The sequence below is a fragment of the Panthera onca genome, chromosome B2, assembly GCF_046562875.1.
Source record: "Panthera onca isolate mPanOnc1 chromosome B2, mPanOnc1 haplotype 2, whole genome shotgun sequence".
In the NCBI taxonomy this organism is placed as follows: Eukaryota; Metazoa; Chordata; class Mammalia; order Carnivora; family Felidae; genus Panthera; species Panthera onca.
Window position 1 is genome coordinate 36899990 of NC_138343.1, and position 18271 is coordinate 36918260.

The 18271-nt window shown below is 39.1% G+C and overlaps 1 protein-coding gene across 1 annotated transcript in view; it reads right to left on the reverse strand.

Moving 5' to 3' along the window:
- Positions 1 to 811: 811 nt before the first annotated feature.
- Positions 812 to 18271, reverse strand: part of GLO1 (glyoxalase I) — a 32815-nt gene continuing 15355 nt past the window's right edge. The window contains exons 2-6 of the mRNA XM_060615400.3: positions 17942 to 18024; positions 7911 to 8051; positions 7063 to 7130; positions 6300 to 6389; positions 812 to 2310 (exon numbers count right to left, since the gene is read on the reverse strand). Of these exons, the coding sequence (XP_060471383.1) occupies positions 2222 to 2310; positions 6300 to 6389; positions 7063 to 7130; positions 7911 to 8051; positions 17942 to 18024 (471 nt within the window). The 3' untranslated portion in view covers positions 812 to 2221. The remainder of the gene's footprint in view (positions 2311 to 6299; positions 6390 to 7062; positions 7131 to 7910; positions 8052 to 17941; positions 18025 to 18271) is intronic.

Here is an 18271-nt window from a genome sequence, read left to right on the forward strand (position 1 = left end):
TGCTTGACATCTGATAGTGTTGGGTCTTTTCTTATTGCCAGCAGCAAGCATCCTTACTAATATAACCCTCTTCACAAGCAGTTGTGTTGCTAAGGAGTATTTATACACACTGTAAGCATCGTGCTCAGAATGCTATGTAGGGAAGCTACAGGAATTCTCTCTCAGCCATCAGCACCTACTTCAAACCACTGTATTATAACTGAGTCCCAGGCTTAGCTGTGAAGGACTCACATGAGACTGATTTTACATTGACAGCTACACAGTCTTGTGGTCCAACTGTGGAAAACAAGAAAACTTGTGCTCTATGTCACTATTTCATATCACCACTTTTAGGTAAGTTAATTGGGAAATCGCTGAATTGTCCCAATCCCTCACCTGGTGATCCAATATACATCTTCTCAATGCATACAGAGATGAATTAAGGAATACACAAAGGCTGTCTTTTGGCAAGTTTTACTTAGCAAGTAGAGCAAGCTTCTTTCCATAGAAACAAGGTTTAAATGACTGACTTGTAAATCTAGTCACCCTCCCATTTGATAATTCTAGTACCTAACATGTGACATTGGTCTTCGTTGGTTCCCACAAGTCACCTTTTGATAGTTGGTCCTTCTTCTTTTGTACTTTTCCTCCCACATTGCTTTATCCCTATTTACTCTTTCCACCTTTCCCACACTCCCTTATATACACTATCTGCTTTTGTAGGATATGCAGATTTACAGCTATTCCAAGTTCAGAGTGAGCCTGTAAGCCCTTTCAAATTTCTGCAGGCTTTCTTAAAAAGAACTGGACAGTTTACAAATTAAACACGGTCTTATTTAAAAGTGTACTTTATTTCAGTCTGTAAGTCCTGCTATTTGTTTGACTTGCTCACATAATCCATTCCATCCAAAAAAGAAATGTCAGGTGCTTGTAGCCATGTTAGCACAGTTGGCACAGCCTACCCAAAGGTCTTCCACTGGAGCCTATGGAAAATCTAAAATGTCAGGTAAACCACAAACTGGACGTTCTTATTCTCTGGGCCACGAGATTGTCAAAATCAGTTTGGTTTCTTAAAATCCACCAAATATCAATGGCAAGGAAGACCATAGAGCTGCTCTCTGATAACTAAGTAATGTTGTCACTGAACATAATTTACCCTAAATGATTACTTGGCATCAGGAAGACCTTGGGGTAGGGGCTTTTCACGAGTAATACAAGCGCTGCTTGCCCAGGAATAAGCAGGTGTCCCCAGAGCAGTTGTGTGCTACAGACTTCCTCCACCCTTTCTTCCCTCTCCGTGGTTCTCAGGGCCCAGAGCTGAGAGGACAGTTGTGTTCAAGCTCACTGGAGGTTTGCACAGCAGAGATGAGTGGAGAAGGTATTGTGAGGCACTAATTTTTGAGGTAAAATCTAAACGCTAAAAATGATCATCAGAGCTCAAGCACTGGAGCCTATTTATATTGCCTTCAATTCCATTAAAGTTATTTACGTGTCTAGCCTGCTTGCTTTCTCTCAGGATGAAGGATAGCTGGGAGGTTTAAACCAGATACAGTATGCGACAGTCTAGCCCAGTGTCTGCATACCCAGTAAATATTACTCCCATCTACCTCCCCATCCCCAAATAAAGAGGTTAGTCCTTGAACTTTGAAAGTACTTCGTGAATAAGGAGAAATTAGTTTTCCTATCAACATCCTTGTCAGTCTGATTCTGAATTGCTCCCAAGACTACCTTCTCTTTTGTAAAATAAACACCTAATACTGTTTGAAATATACATGAAGTTTCATTTTTGTTCACTGTTCTTTACTTTCCATTGTGAAGTTATTTCTGAGGAACTGAAACCCCAGAAGGTAACCACAACAAAAACTTGTCAATTTTTTTTTTTTTTTTTGAGAATGAGGATTCAAAGGCAGACTTGTAGAGAAGTCATATTCATATTTAGGTAACAGAAGCCAAATGCAGCCTCTGAAGGGAACTGTTCTAATTATTATCTAAAAAAGTAAAGTTATATAACTACATTCAAGGACACAAGACAAAGCACTACTTTAAAACCAGAATGACTGAACAGTTAGGTGAAACACATAGCTGAAATAGAAAAGGGGAATGGACTTCAGAACAATTTGAATTGGGACAATGATCCTTCAGTCCTAGATGTTTCTATTATCTGAATATCTTGATTAACACTATTTCCTTTTTACCTCCCACAAGGTCTTCACTGAAATCGCAAAGCAGTATTCTCACAGAACTAAATAATGGTTGTCATTTTGTTAGGATTCAAAATTTCAATCCAGTAGCCATCAGGATCTTGAATAAATGCCAGGCCTTTCATTTTACCTGTAAGATAAAATGATTTTCATTATAGAGAGACTTTAAAATTTTTTTTAATATTTTTTATTTTATTGTTCATTTAGAATATTTTTTATTCAAATTTTATTTTATTTTATTTTTATTTTCTTAAATTTACATCCAAATTAGCATATAGTGCAACAATGATTTCAGGAGTAGATTCCTTAGTGCCCCTTACCCATTTAGCCCAATCCCCCTCCCACAACCCCTCCAGTAACCCTCTGTTTGTTCTCCGTATTTATGAGTCTCTTATGCTTTGTCCCCCTCCCTGTTTTTATATTATTTTTCTTTCCCTTCCCTTGTGTTCATCTGTTTTGTCTCTTAAAGTCCTCATATGTTTGTCTTTCTCTGACTAATTTCACTTAGCATAATACCCTCCAGTTCCATCCACATAGTTGCAAATGGCAAGATCATTCTTCATTGCCGAGTAATACTCCATTGTATATATATACCACATCTTCTTTATCCATTCGTCCATTGATGGACATTTGGGCTCTTTCCATACTTTGGCTATTATTGATAGTGCTGCTATAAACATTGGGGTGCATGTGTCCCTTCGAAACAGCACACCTGTATCCCTTGGATAAATGCCTAGTAATGCAATTGCTGGGTCGTAGGGTAGTTCTATTTTTAGTTTTTTGAGGAACCTCCATACTGTTTTCCAGAGTGGCTGCACCAGCTTGCATTCCCATTTATTCAAATTTTAATCTGCATTTTAACAAAATACGTTGTTTTGTTTATAGTTTTAACCTTAAAAAATTCTGTCAGTGTTGCCCAAATACATGTTTCTGAGAATAACTCACATAGTATCTTCTACACATAGCTGGAAGCCAACCCTCCTGAAATAAACTGTGGGACCAGCTGCAATTTTAGGAATCAGATTTTTACTTCATCTTCATGATATATTTCATGCTACCCGTTGAGTAGTCAAAGAGACTGTCTTATTTAAAAAAAACTTGTTTTGTATTTATTTATTTTGAGAGATGGAAAAAGCACGAGCAGGGGAGGGGCAGAGAGAGGAGCAGGGAGAGAATCCCAAGCAGGCTCCACATGGCCAGCACAGAGACCGATGTGGGGCTCAAACCCATGAACTGTGAGATCACGACCTGAGCTGAAACCAAGAGCTGACACATAACCCACTGAGCCACGCAGGTGCCCCAAGACTGTCTCATTTTATTTTATTTATTTTTTTTTTTAATTTTTTTTTTTCAACGTTTTTTATTTTATTTTTGGGACAGAGAGAGACAGAGCATGAACGGGGGAGGGTCAGAGAGAGAGGGAGACACAGAATCGGAAACAGGCTCCAGGCTCCGAGCCATCAGCCCAGAGCCTGACGCGGGGCTCGAACTCACAGACCGCGAGATCGTGGCCTGGCTGAAGTCGGACGCTTAACCGACTGCGCCACCCAGGCGCCCCAAGACTGTCTCATTTTATTTTATTTTTTTTTTTATTTTTTTTTTTTTTTTTTTAACGTTTATTTATTTTTGAGACAGAGAGAGACAGAGCATGAGCAGGGGAGGGGCAGAGAGAGAGGGAGACACAGAATCTGAAACAGGCTCCAGGCTCTGAGCTGTCAGCACAGAGCCTGACGCGGGGCTCGAACTCACGGACCGTGAGATCATGACCTGAGCTGAAGTCGGACGCTTAACCGACCAAGCCACCCAGGCGCCCCAAGACTGTCTCATTTTAAAGAGGAAAATAAACTAAGGAGGTGTTGGAGCAGGCAGCATGGCATACCCACACAGCCAAAAGAGTCATTGGCTTGGGGCATAACAAACTCTTTAAACACTATTCTAAGTCACTCGAGCTCTGCCAGTCAGTCTTTCTCCCAGGAATTCATAACTGGGATTGAGAAGCTAGAAGGTCTAGTAGTAGAGTTGTTTGCTTAAGTGCAGAAATGTGACCTCAGCAATCTATTTTGGGACCAAGATGCTAAATTAGTTGGACTCCTATCTCTCTCTGGCTCTTTTCCCCAAGATCAGCCCCAGAGGAACATATATGGAAAATGAAAGAAAAAAAAAAAGTGAGACACCCTTGGGGTGATGACTGAGGACTGGAAAAAGTGGGGGTGGGGTGACTGTTTTAACCTGGTCCATGTGGGAATGGATAGTTTGGGCCTGGACCAGAAGGCAGTCCATCACAGCTGTGGGAGAATAAACAGAAGGGGTTTTGTTAATTTGGCTCTTGCTCCTCCCTGTGCCTTGGGCATCAGCTCCTACCCCCACGCTGGGGGAGGTTCAAACTACTGGTTCAGATGTCCTCAGGAGTAATTAAGGGCAGTACCAAGTCTTATGCCTGTGAGGAACGGACAAAAACAGGTGAGAAACAACTGATCTCCCCAGCCTTCACTTTCCACACAAGGTTAGGGAATAACCATCTCGGAAGGAAGTGCCTCCTACTAATACTCCTTTTCTCTGAGGGACAAGGGGGAAGATGTGACCTGAAGAGCTGCTCTGCAAAACATGAGGTGTTTAACTCTCGTTTTCAGGTGGCTAGGAATCTCTGCCTGGCCCATCTTCCTGAGATTGTGTGAGCTGTTAAAGAGTGGGGTCTAGCCTCCCCCAGTTCACATTCTCTGATGCACTGCAACAGTAACAGTTGCAATGAAAAGACTCCTCAGAGACCAAAGTAACAAGAATTTGAGGAACATAACCATAAAACAGTGGATTATAGATTCGAACAGAACAAATATCAAACCAATGGGCCAAGAGCTATTAAAATATATAAAAGTGGGGGGTGCCTGGCTGGCTCAGTCAGAAGAGCATATGACTCATGATGTCACGGTCCTGAGTTCAAAGGAAAGTAAACTTAAGGTTTTACATTCAACAAAACTGCCATTCATAGAGAAAGGTATGGGTCTGAGGTATACAAAGTTAAAACTTTTGCCTCACAAACCCTTTAAAAACTATTTTGGTTGAGATTCTTAGTAAAGGGACAGAAAAACCCACAAGATGCTGTAAGAGATACACAGAGAAAAGGTCGTCAAATACTTTGATATATGTATTATTTTCAAAAAGCCAAGGCCAAGTGGCACCTGGCTAGGTCAGTTGGTAGAGCACGTGACTCTTGATCTCAGGGTTATAAGTCTTAACCCCACATTGGGTACAGAGGCCACTGAAAAATAAAAAAAAACAAAAAACAAAAAAAACACAAGGCCAAAGAAAGGAAAAATATATCAGTAATATCCCACTCTGGGAGGATATCTGGATATCAAATCTTTTCATGGAAAACAAAAGGATTAAAATGAAATGTGAACTCTTTCAAACAAAATTGAAATAATAAATTATGATGGCAGAAACAGATCTAAGTAAAATAATCATAATATGTGTAAATCCAACAAAATGTAGATATATACACTATTTCTAGAGACGGACTTAAAACCTAAGGACATGCAAGGGTTGCAGAAGAATGAAAATGAAATACCAGCCATTATTAACCAAGAAGATGTGGTGTAGTTACATGAAAATCAGATAAAATAGGCCTTATGGAACTTGTTTTTGGATGGCTAGATACATGCTGAAATAGTAAAAACTGGTGGCCAGTGACAGAATGTGGTAAAGTCAAAAGTGGGGGAGAGAGCCTAGGATTTTTTTGTTTTTTAAGTAGTCTCCATGCCCAGCGCAGAGCCCAACACGGGGCCTGAACTCACAACCCTGAGATTAAGACCTGAGGTGAGACCAAGAGTCAAATGCTTAACCAACTGAGCCACCCAGGTGCCTGAGAACATAGGTTTTTGATGGCTCTTCCAGACTCTAAGTCTAGTCCCTTGTGAAGCCACCCTAGTTGCTGTCTTAGTTCCCTAAGATACCCAGGTATTTTTCCAATAATTCCTCTGTTTTCCTTACACTGGTTGAAACAGACTTCTTCAAAGTTCCTTGCACCCAGAGGGACTGACTATATCAGTACCCACTGTGGGTGCTTAGTAAATGTTACGTAACTCAAAGGAGAGGCCTGCGGAAAACCAGTAGCAGACTCACCATCATCAGGTTTCTTCACAAATTTAACTCCCAGTTCTTCAAATCTTTTACAAGCACCATGTACATCAGGAACAGCAATTCCAATGTGACCTGAGGTGGTCATCCCCAAAACAAGGCAGGCAGAAGGAAGAAATAATTACTTCAGGGTATCCAAGTATCACAAGTAGCTTCCAAAAGTAGTTTATTTCAAAATATAAGACACCTGAAAACAGACTGAGTCAAATAAGTTCAAAACATATAGTAAAGAACAAGAATCTAAGTCTTGGTTGGGTATAATAACCAGTAGCTCTGGATAATAAATTATGTAAAAGAGGCCTGATAGTGGGGCTCATGCATAGTTCAATCTGTTAAGAATTACTATATCATGAAAGAGTAATCCTTTATTCATACTGAATAGGTTTGTTGTGGACACTGCATACATAGCAGCCAATATAAACCTACAATCCTGTCATCCTAACTGAGAGATTATAGACAGGGGCAGAAGTGTATGCTAGCAGAAATGGGGATTCTTATCAACCACAGGTTTTGTTTTTTAAATTAAAAAGTCCACTGGAAGTATAATACTGAGACTGAAAAGTAAAATCATTGTGAGAGAGTAAATGTAGAGTTTAGGTAGAGACTACAAAATTAAACAATTCCTAAATCAAATTTTTCCTGGAAAATGAAAATAACCATACTCCTAAGAAGTTGATTATTCTTAATATGTACACAATGCACAAATCACACAAATCCATGTATATTACATACGCATAGGCAAACGTACCAAATCCTCGAGGGTCTGAGTTGCCACTGTGGTAACTCTGGGTCTCATCATCTTCGGTGCCCCAGTTGCTACAAAAGGAGGGAAAACATAATTACAAGTGACTGGTAGAACAGATATTCTGAAAAGAAAATTGCAACAATCTCTTTGAAATCATACCATTTAAATATACTTGGTTTATTCCTTACTACTGTAAATATTAAGTTTTCAACCACAGAAAAGGCAAATGGGCAAAATATGATTTTAATTAGGCTAGGGAGACAATAAAACCAGGCATCTGGATAAGACCAATAATGATACCAACAGCAACTGTCATTTATTGTACTTTATTGAGGATACTTTCTTTGAGGACTTCATTAAATCTTTAACAACAGCTCTGTGGGCTAGATTTGAGTCCCCATTTCATAAATGAGACTGCCATGGAGGGAGGTGACAGAACTTGTTCAGGGTGGCAGAGCCAGACTCATGTCTAGTCTGTCTGATTCCAGAGCTGTTTTGAATCAGGGACACACTAAATCACACACTCTGAAATAAATGCTCTTTTGTTAGTTGTTCAAAAGGACACAGAAACAACGTAAAAAATTAAAAAAAAAAAAAAATTTCTAAAATCCTGAAGTTATGAAGACGTTAGTTACAGTGCTTCAACATTCATTAGCTGTAGTTTGGCAAGTATCTTGCCAATTCAGTCCTACATTCTCTATCTAAAAGGCAAACTAGCCCTACCCCCTTGCCCTACCCACCAAAACAGTACAAAGACCAAAGATCCATGATAAAAGACTCAAACTGTTGTAAGGAAAGAAAGGTTTAAGAAAATGTAGAATATATATAAAAAGATAAAAACTCATACTCACTGTGTCAGTTCAAGTGTGGCTTTCCTGGAGAACACCCATGCTACTTTTTCATTTTTATCTTTTGGGATGTCATTTTTTTCCTCATAAGCCAAGAAATAGATTGAAAATTTCATAGTGGGAAAATCTGATTTTTGGAGTAGCCTACAATTAAATAACAAGTTAATCAATTAGCAATAGGAAAATTTGACTCATATTAAAATCAGTATGACAATATTCAAGTTCTACTAAGAATAAAAGCCCTATGTAGTGAGGCTATTTAATAGGAAAAACAGGAAAATCAATGAAAATATCTCACTAAAAAAAAACCTATTTATCTGTAAATATCAGTGAAATTAAAAAATTTTAAAAAGCAAACTTTCATAATTCAATTTTTCAAATATAATAAAACTTATTTGGGATTATGGTACTTGCTTATAAATGGCAAAATATCCTCAAAAGAAAATTTTGTCTAATTTTGGTGAAAAATACAACGTATTACCTTATTGTTCTTTCAGATATATGGCATTCAGTTAAATAAAATACATTTACTGAGTTCTTACTATGCCAAAATTAGGAAAAGAAACTAAGGATAAATGGTTAAAAGAGAAGGAAGGACAGATGAGTATCACAGAAAATGGGAATGTCAATGAGAAAGTGGTTAACCATATGAGATCCTGCAGAAAGGTCAAACAGCATTAAGACTGAGAATGGGTCACTGGATATGGAAAGGTCCTGCGAGGCCACTCTCAGCAGCATGGGGCAGGAGAGAAGGGAAGGTACCCAGGTAAAACAGCAAGCATGGTTGACCTATATAGGTGATCGGTGATAATGGGAAAGAGGGCAAGGGAGCAGAAGGCAAGAATCATGCTAGAATGGAGAAGACTTAAGATTGTTTGTAGGTTAAGGGAAAAGAGCCATGTAAAGGCCACTTTTATGCAAACAGGCTTGAGCCATGGAATGTAGAAAGGGCCTATAGGGACCACCTGGCTGAACACAGACAGGCCCATCAGGCGCCCCACCTCACAGGCCCTAATTAACCAATAGGCTACTTACAACCAGGAAGAGCTACCAAAAAAGGAAGAATTCCATACATTGCCATACGTCCTCATCTTTCCCTTTAAAAACAGCCCCCACCCACTGCTTCCTTGCAGACACCTCTCCTTTGCTGTCTTGCCCCCCACTCCCCTGCAGTATATTCAATAAACTTCTATACCCTTTGTTCTGCCTCAGGTGAATTCTCCCACCTCCCGTGCCACAGCTTCCTCCCAACTGATTGTTGCCCCACGTTTGGGGCACAGCCTCTAATGGAGAGACATCCTATTTAGACACCACAAGCCAGCAGAAAGGGAATAACTGATGTGAGACAAAGAGTGAATGAATTACTAATCCTAAAGTTTTAAAAAACGTAATTGAAGTCATGGCCTATAAAGTGAGTTTAAAGAGTATAAGATTACTTTGCAAGGAGTAGGGTAGAATGAGGATGTATGCAATTTTATTTAGATTATTGAGGATTAAGCGCTCAAAGATGGCCCTATTTGTAATCAATAAGAGGGAATGGTTGAAGCCTACCTAGCAAATGGAAATTTCTAAGTTCTATTTCAAGTCTTTCAATTATCACTGCTATGTAATATGCCTTGGTCCACTGAGACCCAGACATTGACTTATCACTAATAAGATTTACTCTAACATGTTTATAATAAGGCATCAAACACCTCAAATACCGTCATGAAAAACAATCTCTGCACTTACTAAAACAGATTGCACAAGCCTTACAGACCAATCACGTGGGAACTAGAGCAAATAAACCTGTTGTATAACCTGCTTTTCTCAGCTGAGTATATCTTTCAGTATAATGTCAAGTTGCACCCTGTTTGGAGGCTCTTGAAAAACAAGGTCAACACTGGAGTCGATCAGACCTGGATTCAAATTCCTGCTCTGCCATGTACCCATTGTGGCATCTGGGGCCAGTAACTTAATGTCTTTAAACTCTGGTTTCTTCCTTCATTTGTAAAATGGGATATAAACTATTTCATAAGCTACTACGGAAACTGTATGAAGAAACATATACAGTGCCTAGCAAATACCAAGTCTTCAATGTATTTGTTTTCACTCTTTTAAATGTACTGTAAACATACAAAACTACTTTCTCTGGAAAGAATAACAAGAAACTGCTAAGAGCAATAATCTTTGGGGAGAAGGACTGAGAAAGGGAGGTGACCATTTTTCATTTTGTATTTTTCTGAACTGGTCAGATTTTCTAAACAAACATATGCTGTATTACTTGAATTTTTCTCTCAATGGAAATTAGGCAGTAAAATAAAAATCATTTACTTTTATTCTTTATGTATCTATATTGTCAGAAACAAACAAACTCTCATGTTATCTAGGGAAACAAATCAAGAAAAATAAAAAGCTTTAAGGATTACAAGATCAGTAGACACTACCTATTCAGCAAAAGAGAACACATGCTGTAAAAATGGGACGGATGGCCAGTTTTCAGTAAACTCATTTATTTGCTAAATAATGCATGTTTATAACTACATCTTTTCTGAAGTAAACAAGAGGCCATAACATTGAAAGGATTTGAACACATTAAGGGTTAAACTTGCAGCTCCCAGAGAGAACAGAGGTAGAGAACACACAAGTACTCATCCCTTGCTGTCCAGAGAGCCTGGTTGGCACAGAGAACTTGACAGAAGCCCTGGCAGGTCAAACCTAGTCCCAGACTCCTGACCAAAAGGACTTCTGTGATTTTTTTTTTTTTTTTTTTTTTACTTTAGTTTTGAGAGAGAGAGAGAGAGCGAGCAAGTGCACTCGCACAAGTTGGGGAGGGGCAGAGATAGAGGGAAACCCAAAATCCAAAGCAGGCTCCAGGCTCTGAGATGTGCAGGGCTTGAACTCATGAACTGTGAGATCATGACCTGAGCTGAAGTCAGACACTTAACCAACTGAGCCACTCAGGCGCCCCAGGACTTCTGTGACTTTTGAAGAAAAGTTTAATCTGTTTTTTTTTATTTTTAATGAAAACATTCCCTGTATTTACAAAACTATGGGCACAGGGAGGGGCCAAGATGGCAGAACAGCATGGAAGTTTTTTTTGCCTCTCTCGCCCTTGAAATGCAGCTAGATCAACACCAAACCATCTTGCACATCTTGAAACCTGATATGAGGATCAACACAACAATCTGCACAACTTGAACCAGAGAACTCAGCAGGTATATGGTGCGGAGAGGTGAACTGGGGAAGAGAGAAACCATGTAGGGCAGGGAGCTGGTTTTGCTCGTGGAGAGGATAGAGACAACGGGGAGAGTACAGGAAAAGCACCCTGCCCCCTGAAAGCAGCTGAAGAGAAAGAGTGGAAACACCTGCAAGGGACTGAATGAGAAAGGGAGAAAGGAGAAAGGAAAGGGTTTAAATACCATTAATGACTCTATCTACAGGGGAGTAGAGTCTGAAACTCCGCAGCTTAATACCTGGCAGAGCTTTGATGGGAAGGGTGAATCCCCAGGAGCAGACGGTGAGGTCTGAGGGGTCCTCATGCCACACAGGGAGAGGCAATTCCCCTGCTGGGAGGACATATGGGAGAGGCTGTGCAGCCTCCCCACAGGCAAAAGTCCTAGTGGACCTGGGAAAACAGTCATATTCGCTAGTGGTAGAACAAGGACATTAAGGATTCACTGAAGCCTGGCATCAGATGTGTGTTGTGACTTACCATTATCCCTGAAAAGCTGCAGCTACACAATCACGCAAACTTTTTCTGGGGTGGGCTGGCACCTGGCTGCAGTCTCACAAACTTTCCTGGGGGTGGACCAGCACCTGGCCATTGCTCAGCATCTGAGGTGGTCAAAGCCGTAGGGCCCTCAGAAGTGAGGGGTTTGGAAACACAACCCCAGTTGAGCTAAAACTCAGGAGGGAGGTGCCGCCTGCCAAGCTGATGGCTTGATCACTGACAGTATAGAAGAGGGAAGTAGACAGAAGCCAGAGACAAAGGAGGGGTGCTTGACTGCCAGTGGGTGAGAGCACAGAGTTCTCATACTAGAAACTGGGTAGCTGGGTGACACCATTTTCACACCTCCAACACATGCGCATACACGCCTACACACGCCACAATGATCCACCCCAGTAAACTAAGCAGCACATCGAGTGGAGAACAAAGCTGTTACACCAAGCCCCAGCCAAATGGGTCAATGGTGCTCCAGAAGAACACCACAAGTGTCTCTGCCTGCTTAGTTTACAGACTATAAAGTGCTTCATAGTTTGACTTCTAGGGGAAACTGGATGTAATTTCAATCACATTTCTTTCTGTTCACTGGTCCATCTATTCAATGTTTTTTCTTTTTCTTTTCTTATTCTTGAATACAGAAAGAGAAAAAAATTTCTTTTTATTTCCTTTTTTATGAAAAAGATTTTAATTTTTTCTACAATAGTTTTTACTTTTTTGTAAATTTTTAAAATTCTATTTTACTTTCATCACTTCGTTTTATTCTATTTTACTGTATTCATTTTTTTCCTTTTCAAACATTTTCCTTTTTTTCTTTTTTATCTTTATCATTTTTTTCTCTATTGTATCAAGCTTCTTTCAACAACCAGACCAAACCACACCTAGAATCTAGCATCCTTTATTTGATTTCTTTGTGTTGTTTTTAATTTTTTCATTTTTATTTATTTATTTATTTTATTAATTCTTTTACTTCCTTCAAAATGATGAAATGAAGGAATTCACCCCAAAAGAAAGAACAGGAGGAAATGACAGCCAGGGACTTAATACAGACACAAGCAAGATATCTGAACCAGAATTTAGAATCACAATAATAACAATACTAGCTGGGGTTGAAAAAAGCATAGAATCCCTTTCTTCGGAGATAAAAGAAGTAACATCTAGTCAGAACAAAGTTAAAAATGCTCTGAGATGCAATCTCAAATGGCTGCCATGGTGACAAGGATGGATGAAGCAGAAGGGCGAATCAGCAATATAAAGGACAAACTTATAGAGAATAATGAAGCAGAAAAAAAGAGGGAAACTAAGGCAAAAGAGCACGATATAAGAATTAGAGAACTCAGTGACTCATTAGAAAGGAATAACATCCGAATCATACAGGTCTCAGTAGATGAAGAGAGAGAAAAAGGGGTAGAAGGCTTATGTAAGCAAATCATAGCAGAAAACTTTCCTAACCTGGGGAAAGACACAAACATCAAAATCCAGGAAGCACAGAGAACTCCCATTAGATTCAACAAAAACCGACCATCAACAAGGCATATCATAGTCAAATTCACAAAATACTCAGGCAAGGAAAGAATCATGAAAGCAGCAAAGGAAAACAAGTCCTTAAACTACAAGGGAAGAGAGATCAGGTTCACAGCAGACCCATTCACAGCAACGTGTCAGGCCAGAAAGGAGTGGCAAGATATATTCAATGTGCTGAATTGGAAAAATATGCAACCAAAAATTCTTTATCCAGCAAGGTTGTCATTCAAAATAGAAGGAGATATAAAAAGATTCCCCAAAAAAAACTAAAGCAGTTTGTGACCATTAAACCAGCCCTGCAAGAAATTTTAAGGGGACTCTCTGAGGGGGAGAAAAGATGGAAAAAAAAAAAAGACCAAAAACAACAAAGACTAGAAAGGACCAGAGAACACCACCAGAAACTCCAACTTTACAGGCAACATAATGGCAATAAATTCATATCTTTCAGTACTCACTTTACATGTCAATGGACTAAACACTCCAATCAAAAGACACAGGGTAACAGAATGGATGAGTAAACAAAAATCCATCTATATGCTGTTTACGAGAGACCCATTTTAATGACCTGAAGACACCTTCAGATTGAAATTAAGGGATGGAGAACCATCTATCATGCTAATGGTCAACAAAAGAAAGCCAGAGTAGCCACACTTATATCAGAGAATCTAGATTTTAAAATAAAGAATGTAACAAGAGATGAAGAAGGGCATTATATCATAATTAAGGGGTCTATCCACCAAGAAGATCCAACAATTGTAACATTTATGCTCCAAACTTGAGAGGACCCAAATATATAAATCAATTAATCACAAACATACAGAAACTCATTGATAATAATAGGGGACTTCAACACCCCACTTACAACAATGGACAGATCATCTAAACAGAAAATCAACAAGGAAACGATATTGTTGAATGACACACTGGACTGCACGGACTTACATATATTCAGAACATTTCATCCCAAAGCAGCAGAATACACACTCTTCTCGAGTGCACATGGAACATTCCCCAGAATAGATCACATACTGGGACACAAATCAGCCCTTAACAACTACAAAAAGATCAAGATCATACCATGCGTATTTTCAGACCACAACACTATGAAACTCGAAATCAACCACAAGAAAAAATTTGGAAAGACAACAAATACTTGGAGATTAAAGAACATCCTACTAAAGAATGAATGGGCTAACCAATACGTGAAAGAGAAAATTTAAAAGTACATGGAAGCCAATGAAAATGATAACACCACAGCCCAAACCTCTGGGACGCAGCAAAGGCGGTCATAAGAGGGAAGTATATAGCAATCCAGGCCTTCCTAAAGAAGGTCGAAAGGTTTCAGATATGCGACCTAACCTTACACCTTAAAGAGCTGGAAAAAGAACAGCAAATAAAACCCCAAACCACCAAAAGACAGGGAATAATAAAGATTAGAGCAGAAATCAGTGCTATTGAAACCAAAATATATATATCTATCTATATATATATAGATAGATAGATAGATATATGAACAACAGATCAATGAAACCGGGAGCTGGTTCTTTGAAATAATTTAAAAAATTGATAAAACCCTAGCCAGTCTGATCAAAAAGAAAAAGGAAAGGACCCAAATAAATAAAATCAAGAATGAAAGAGGAGAGATCACAACCAACACAGCAGAAATACAAACAATAAGAGAATATTATGAGCAATTATATGCCAATAAATTGAGCAATCTGGAAGAAATGGACAAATTCCTAGAAACATAATAAAACTACCAAAACTGAAACAAGAAGAAATAGAAAATTTGAACAGACCCATAACCAGTAGAGAAATCGAATAATCAAAAGTCTCTCAAAAAACAAGATTCCAGGGCCAAAAGGCTTTCCAGGGGAATTCTACCAAACGTTTAAAGAATTAACACCTATTCTTTTGAAGCTGTTCCAAAAAATAGAAGTGGAAGGAAAACTTCCAGACTCATTCTGTGAAGGCAGCATTACCTTGATTCTAAAACCAAATACCGCACTAAAAAGGAGAACTACAGACCAATTTCCCTGATGAACCTGGATGGAAAAATCTTCAACAAGATATTAGCAACCGGATCCAACAATACATTAAAAGAATTATTCACCACGACCAAGTGGGATTTATACTCTGGGATGCAGGGCTGGTTCAATATCCACAAAACAATCAATGTGATTCACCACATCAATAAAAGAAAGGACAAGAACCACATGATCCTCTCAATAGATGCAGAGAAAACATTTGACAAAATACAGCATGCTTTCTTGACAAAACCCCTCAAGAATGTAAGGATAGAAGGATCATACCTCAAGATCATAAAACCAAATATGAAAGACCCACCGCTAATATCATCTTCAGTGGGGAAAAAATGAGCACTTTCCCCCTAAGGTCAGGAACACGACAGGGACGTCCACTCTCACCACTGTTATTCAACATAGTATTGGAAGTCCTAGCCTCAGCAATCAGACAACACAAAGAAATAAAAGGCATCCAAATTGGCAAGGAGGAAGTCAAACTTTCACTCTTCACAGACATGATACTCTCTATATGGAAAATCCAAAAGATTCCACAAAAAACTGCTAGAACTGATCCATGAATTCAGCAAAGTGGCATGATATAAAATCAACGCACAGAAATCGGTTGCATTCTTATACACCAACAATGAAGCAACAGAAAGAGAAATCAAGGAATCGACCCCATTTACAATTTGCACCAAAAACCATAAAATATCTACAAATAAACCTAACCAAAGAGGTGAAAAATCTATACACTGAAAACTATAGAAAGCTTATGAAAGAAATTGAAGACACAAAAAAATGGAAAAATATTCCATGCTCATGGATTGGAACAACAAATATTGTTAAAATGTCAGAACTACCGAAAGCAATCTACATATTCAATGCAATCCTAATCAAAATTGCACTGGCATTCTTCTCAGAACTAGAACAAACCATCCTAAAATTTGTATGGCACCAGAAAAAGACCCCAAATAGCCAAAGCAATCCTGAAAAAGAAAACCAAAGCTGAAGGCTTCAAGATGTATTACAAAGCTGTAATCATCAAGACAGTATGGTACTGGCACAAAAACAGACACTCAAGATCAATGGAACAGAATAGAGAACCCAGAAATGGACCCGCAAACGTATGGCTAACTAATCTTTGACAAAGCATCCAATAGAAAAAAGAAAGTCTCTTCAGCAAATGGTGCTGGGAAAACTGGACAGCAACATGCAGAAAAATGAACCTGGACCACTTTCTTACACCATACACAAAAGTAAACTCAAAATGGATGAAAGACCTAAATGTAAGACAGGAAGCCATCAAAATCCTTGAGGAGAAAGCAGGCAAAAACCTCTTTGACGTTGGCCGCAGCAACTTCTTACTCAACACATCTCCAGAGGCAAGGGAAACAAAAGCAAAAATGAACTATTGGGACCTCATCAAGACAAAAAACTTCTGCATGGCAAAGGAAACAATCAGCAAAACTAAAAGACAACTGACAGAATGGGAGAAGATATATGCAAGTAACGTATCAGACAAAGGGCTAGTATCCAAAATGTATAAAGAACTTATCAAACTCAACACCCAAAAAAATAATCCTGTGAAATGGGCAAAAGACATGAATAGATATTTCTCTAAAAAAGACATCCAGATGGCGAACAGACCATGAAAAAAATGTTCAACATCACTCATCATCAGGGAAATAGAAATTAAAACCACAATAAGATACCACCTCAGACCAATCAGAATGGCTAAAATTAATAACTCGGGCAACAACAGATGTTGGTGAAGATGCAGAAAAAGAGGATCTCTTTTGCATTGTTGGTGGGAATGCAAACTGGTGCAGCCACTCAGGAAAACAGTGCGGAGCTTCGTCAAAAAACTAAAAGTAGAACTACCCTATGACCCAGCAATTGCACTACTAAGTATTTATGCAAGGGATACAGGTGTGCTGTTTCAAAGGGACACATGCACCCCAATGTTTATAGCAGCAGTACTATCAACAATACCCAAAATATGGAAAGGGCCCAAATGTCCATTGACGGATGAATGGATAAAGAAGATGTGGTGTGTATACACACACACACACACACACACACACACACACACACACACACAATGGAGTATTACTTGGCAACCAAAAAGAATGAAATCTTGCCATTTGCAACTATGTGGATGGAACTAGAGGGTATTATGCTAAGCGAAATTAGAGAAAGACAAATATCATTACAACTTCACTCATATGAGGAATTTAAGATATAAAACAGATGAACATAAAGGAAGGGAAGCAAAATAATATAAACACAAGGAGGGGAACAAAACACAAGGGACTCTTTTTTTTTTTAACGTTTATTTATTTTTGAGACAGAGAGAGACAGAGCACGAATGGGGGAGGGTCAGAGAGAGAGAGGGAGACACAGAATCTGAAACAGGCTCCAGGCTCTGAGCTGTCAGCACAGAGCCCGACGCGGGGCTTGAACTCACGAACCGCGAGATCATGACCTGAGCCGAAGTCGGACGCTTAACCGACTGAGCCACCCAGGCACCCCCACAAGGGACTCTTTAATACAGAGAACAAACTGAGGGATGCTAGATGGGTCAGGGGTAAGGGGAGGGGCTAAATGGGTAAGGGGCATTAAGGAGGACACTTGTTGGGATGAGCACTGGGTGTTATACATAGTGGATGAATCACTGGAATCTACTCTTGAAATCATTGCACTATATGCTAACTAATTTGGATATAAATTTTAAAAATTAATTAAATTATTAAACAAATTATGAGCACAAATAGTTTACTTACGTCATTCCAAGAATTCTAGTATAAAAATCCAGTGACTTTTTAGGATCTTTAACTCGTAGCATGGTCTGCTGAAACAGAAAATCCTAAGGAGAAACAGTGTATATTAAACACATTTGACTTCTGACACTCGTTACCAACATTAATTGTGCTTTCTGTAGCGAGATACAGTCCACCTTTGCAATGTAATGTTTAAGAAGAAAGCATTCTGGGGGCATCTGGGTGGCTCAGTCAGTTAAACATCCAAGTGTCTGATTCTTGACTTCAGTTCAGGTCATGATTTCACAGTTCACAAGTTCAAGCCCTGCATCTGGCTCTGCACTGACAGCATGG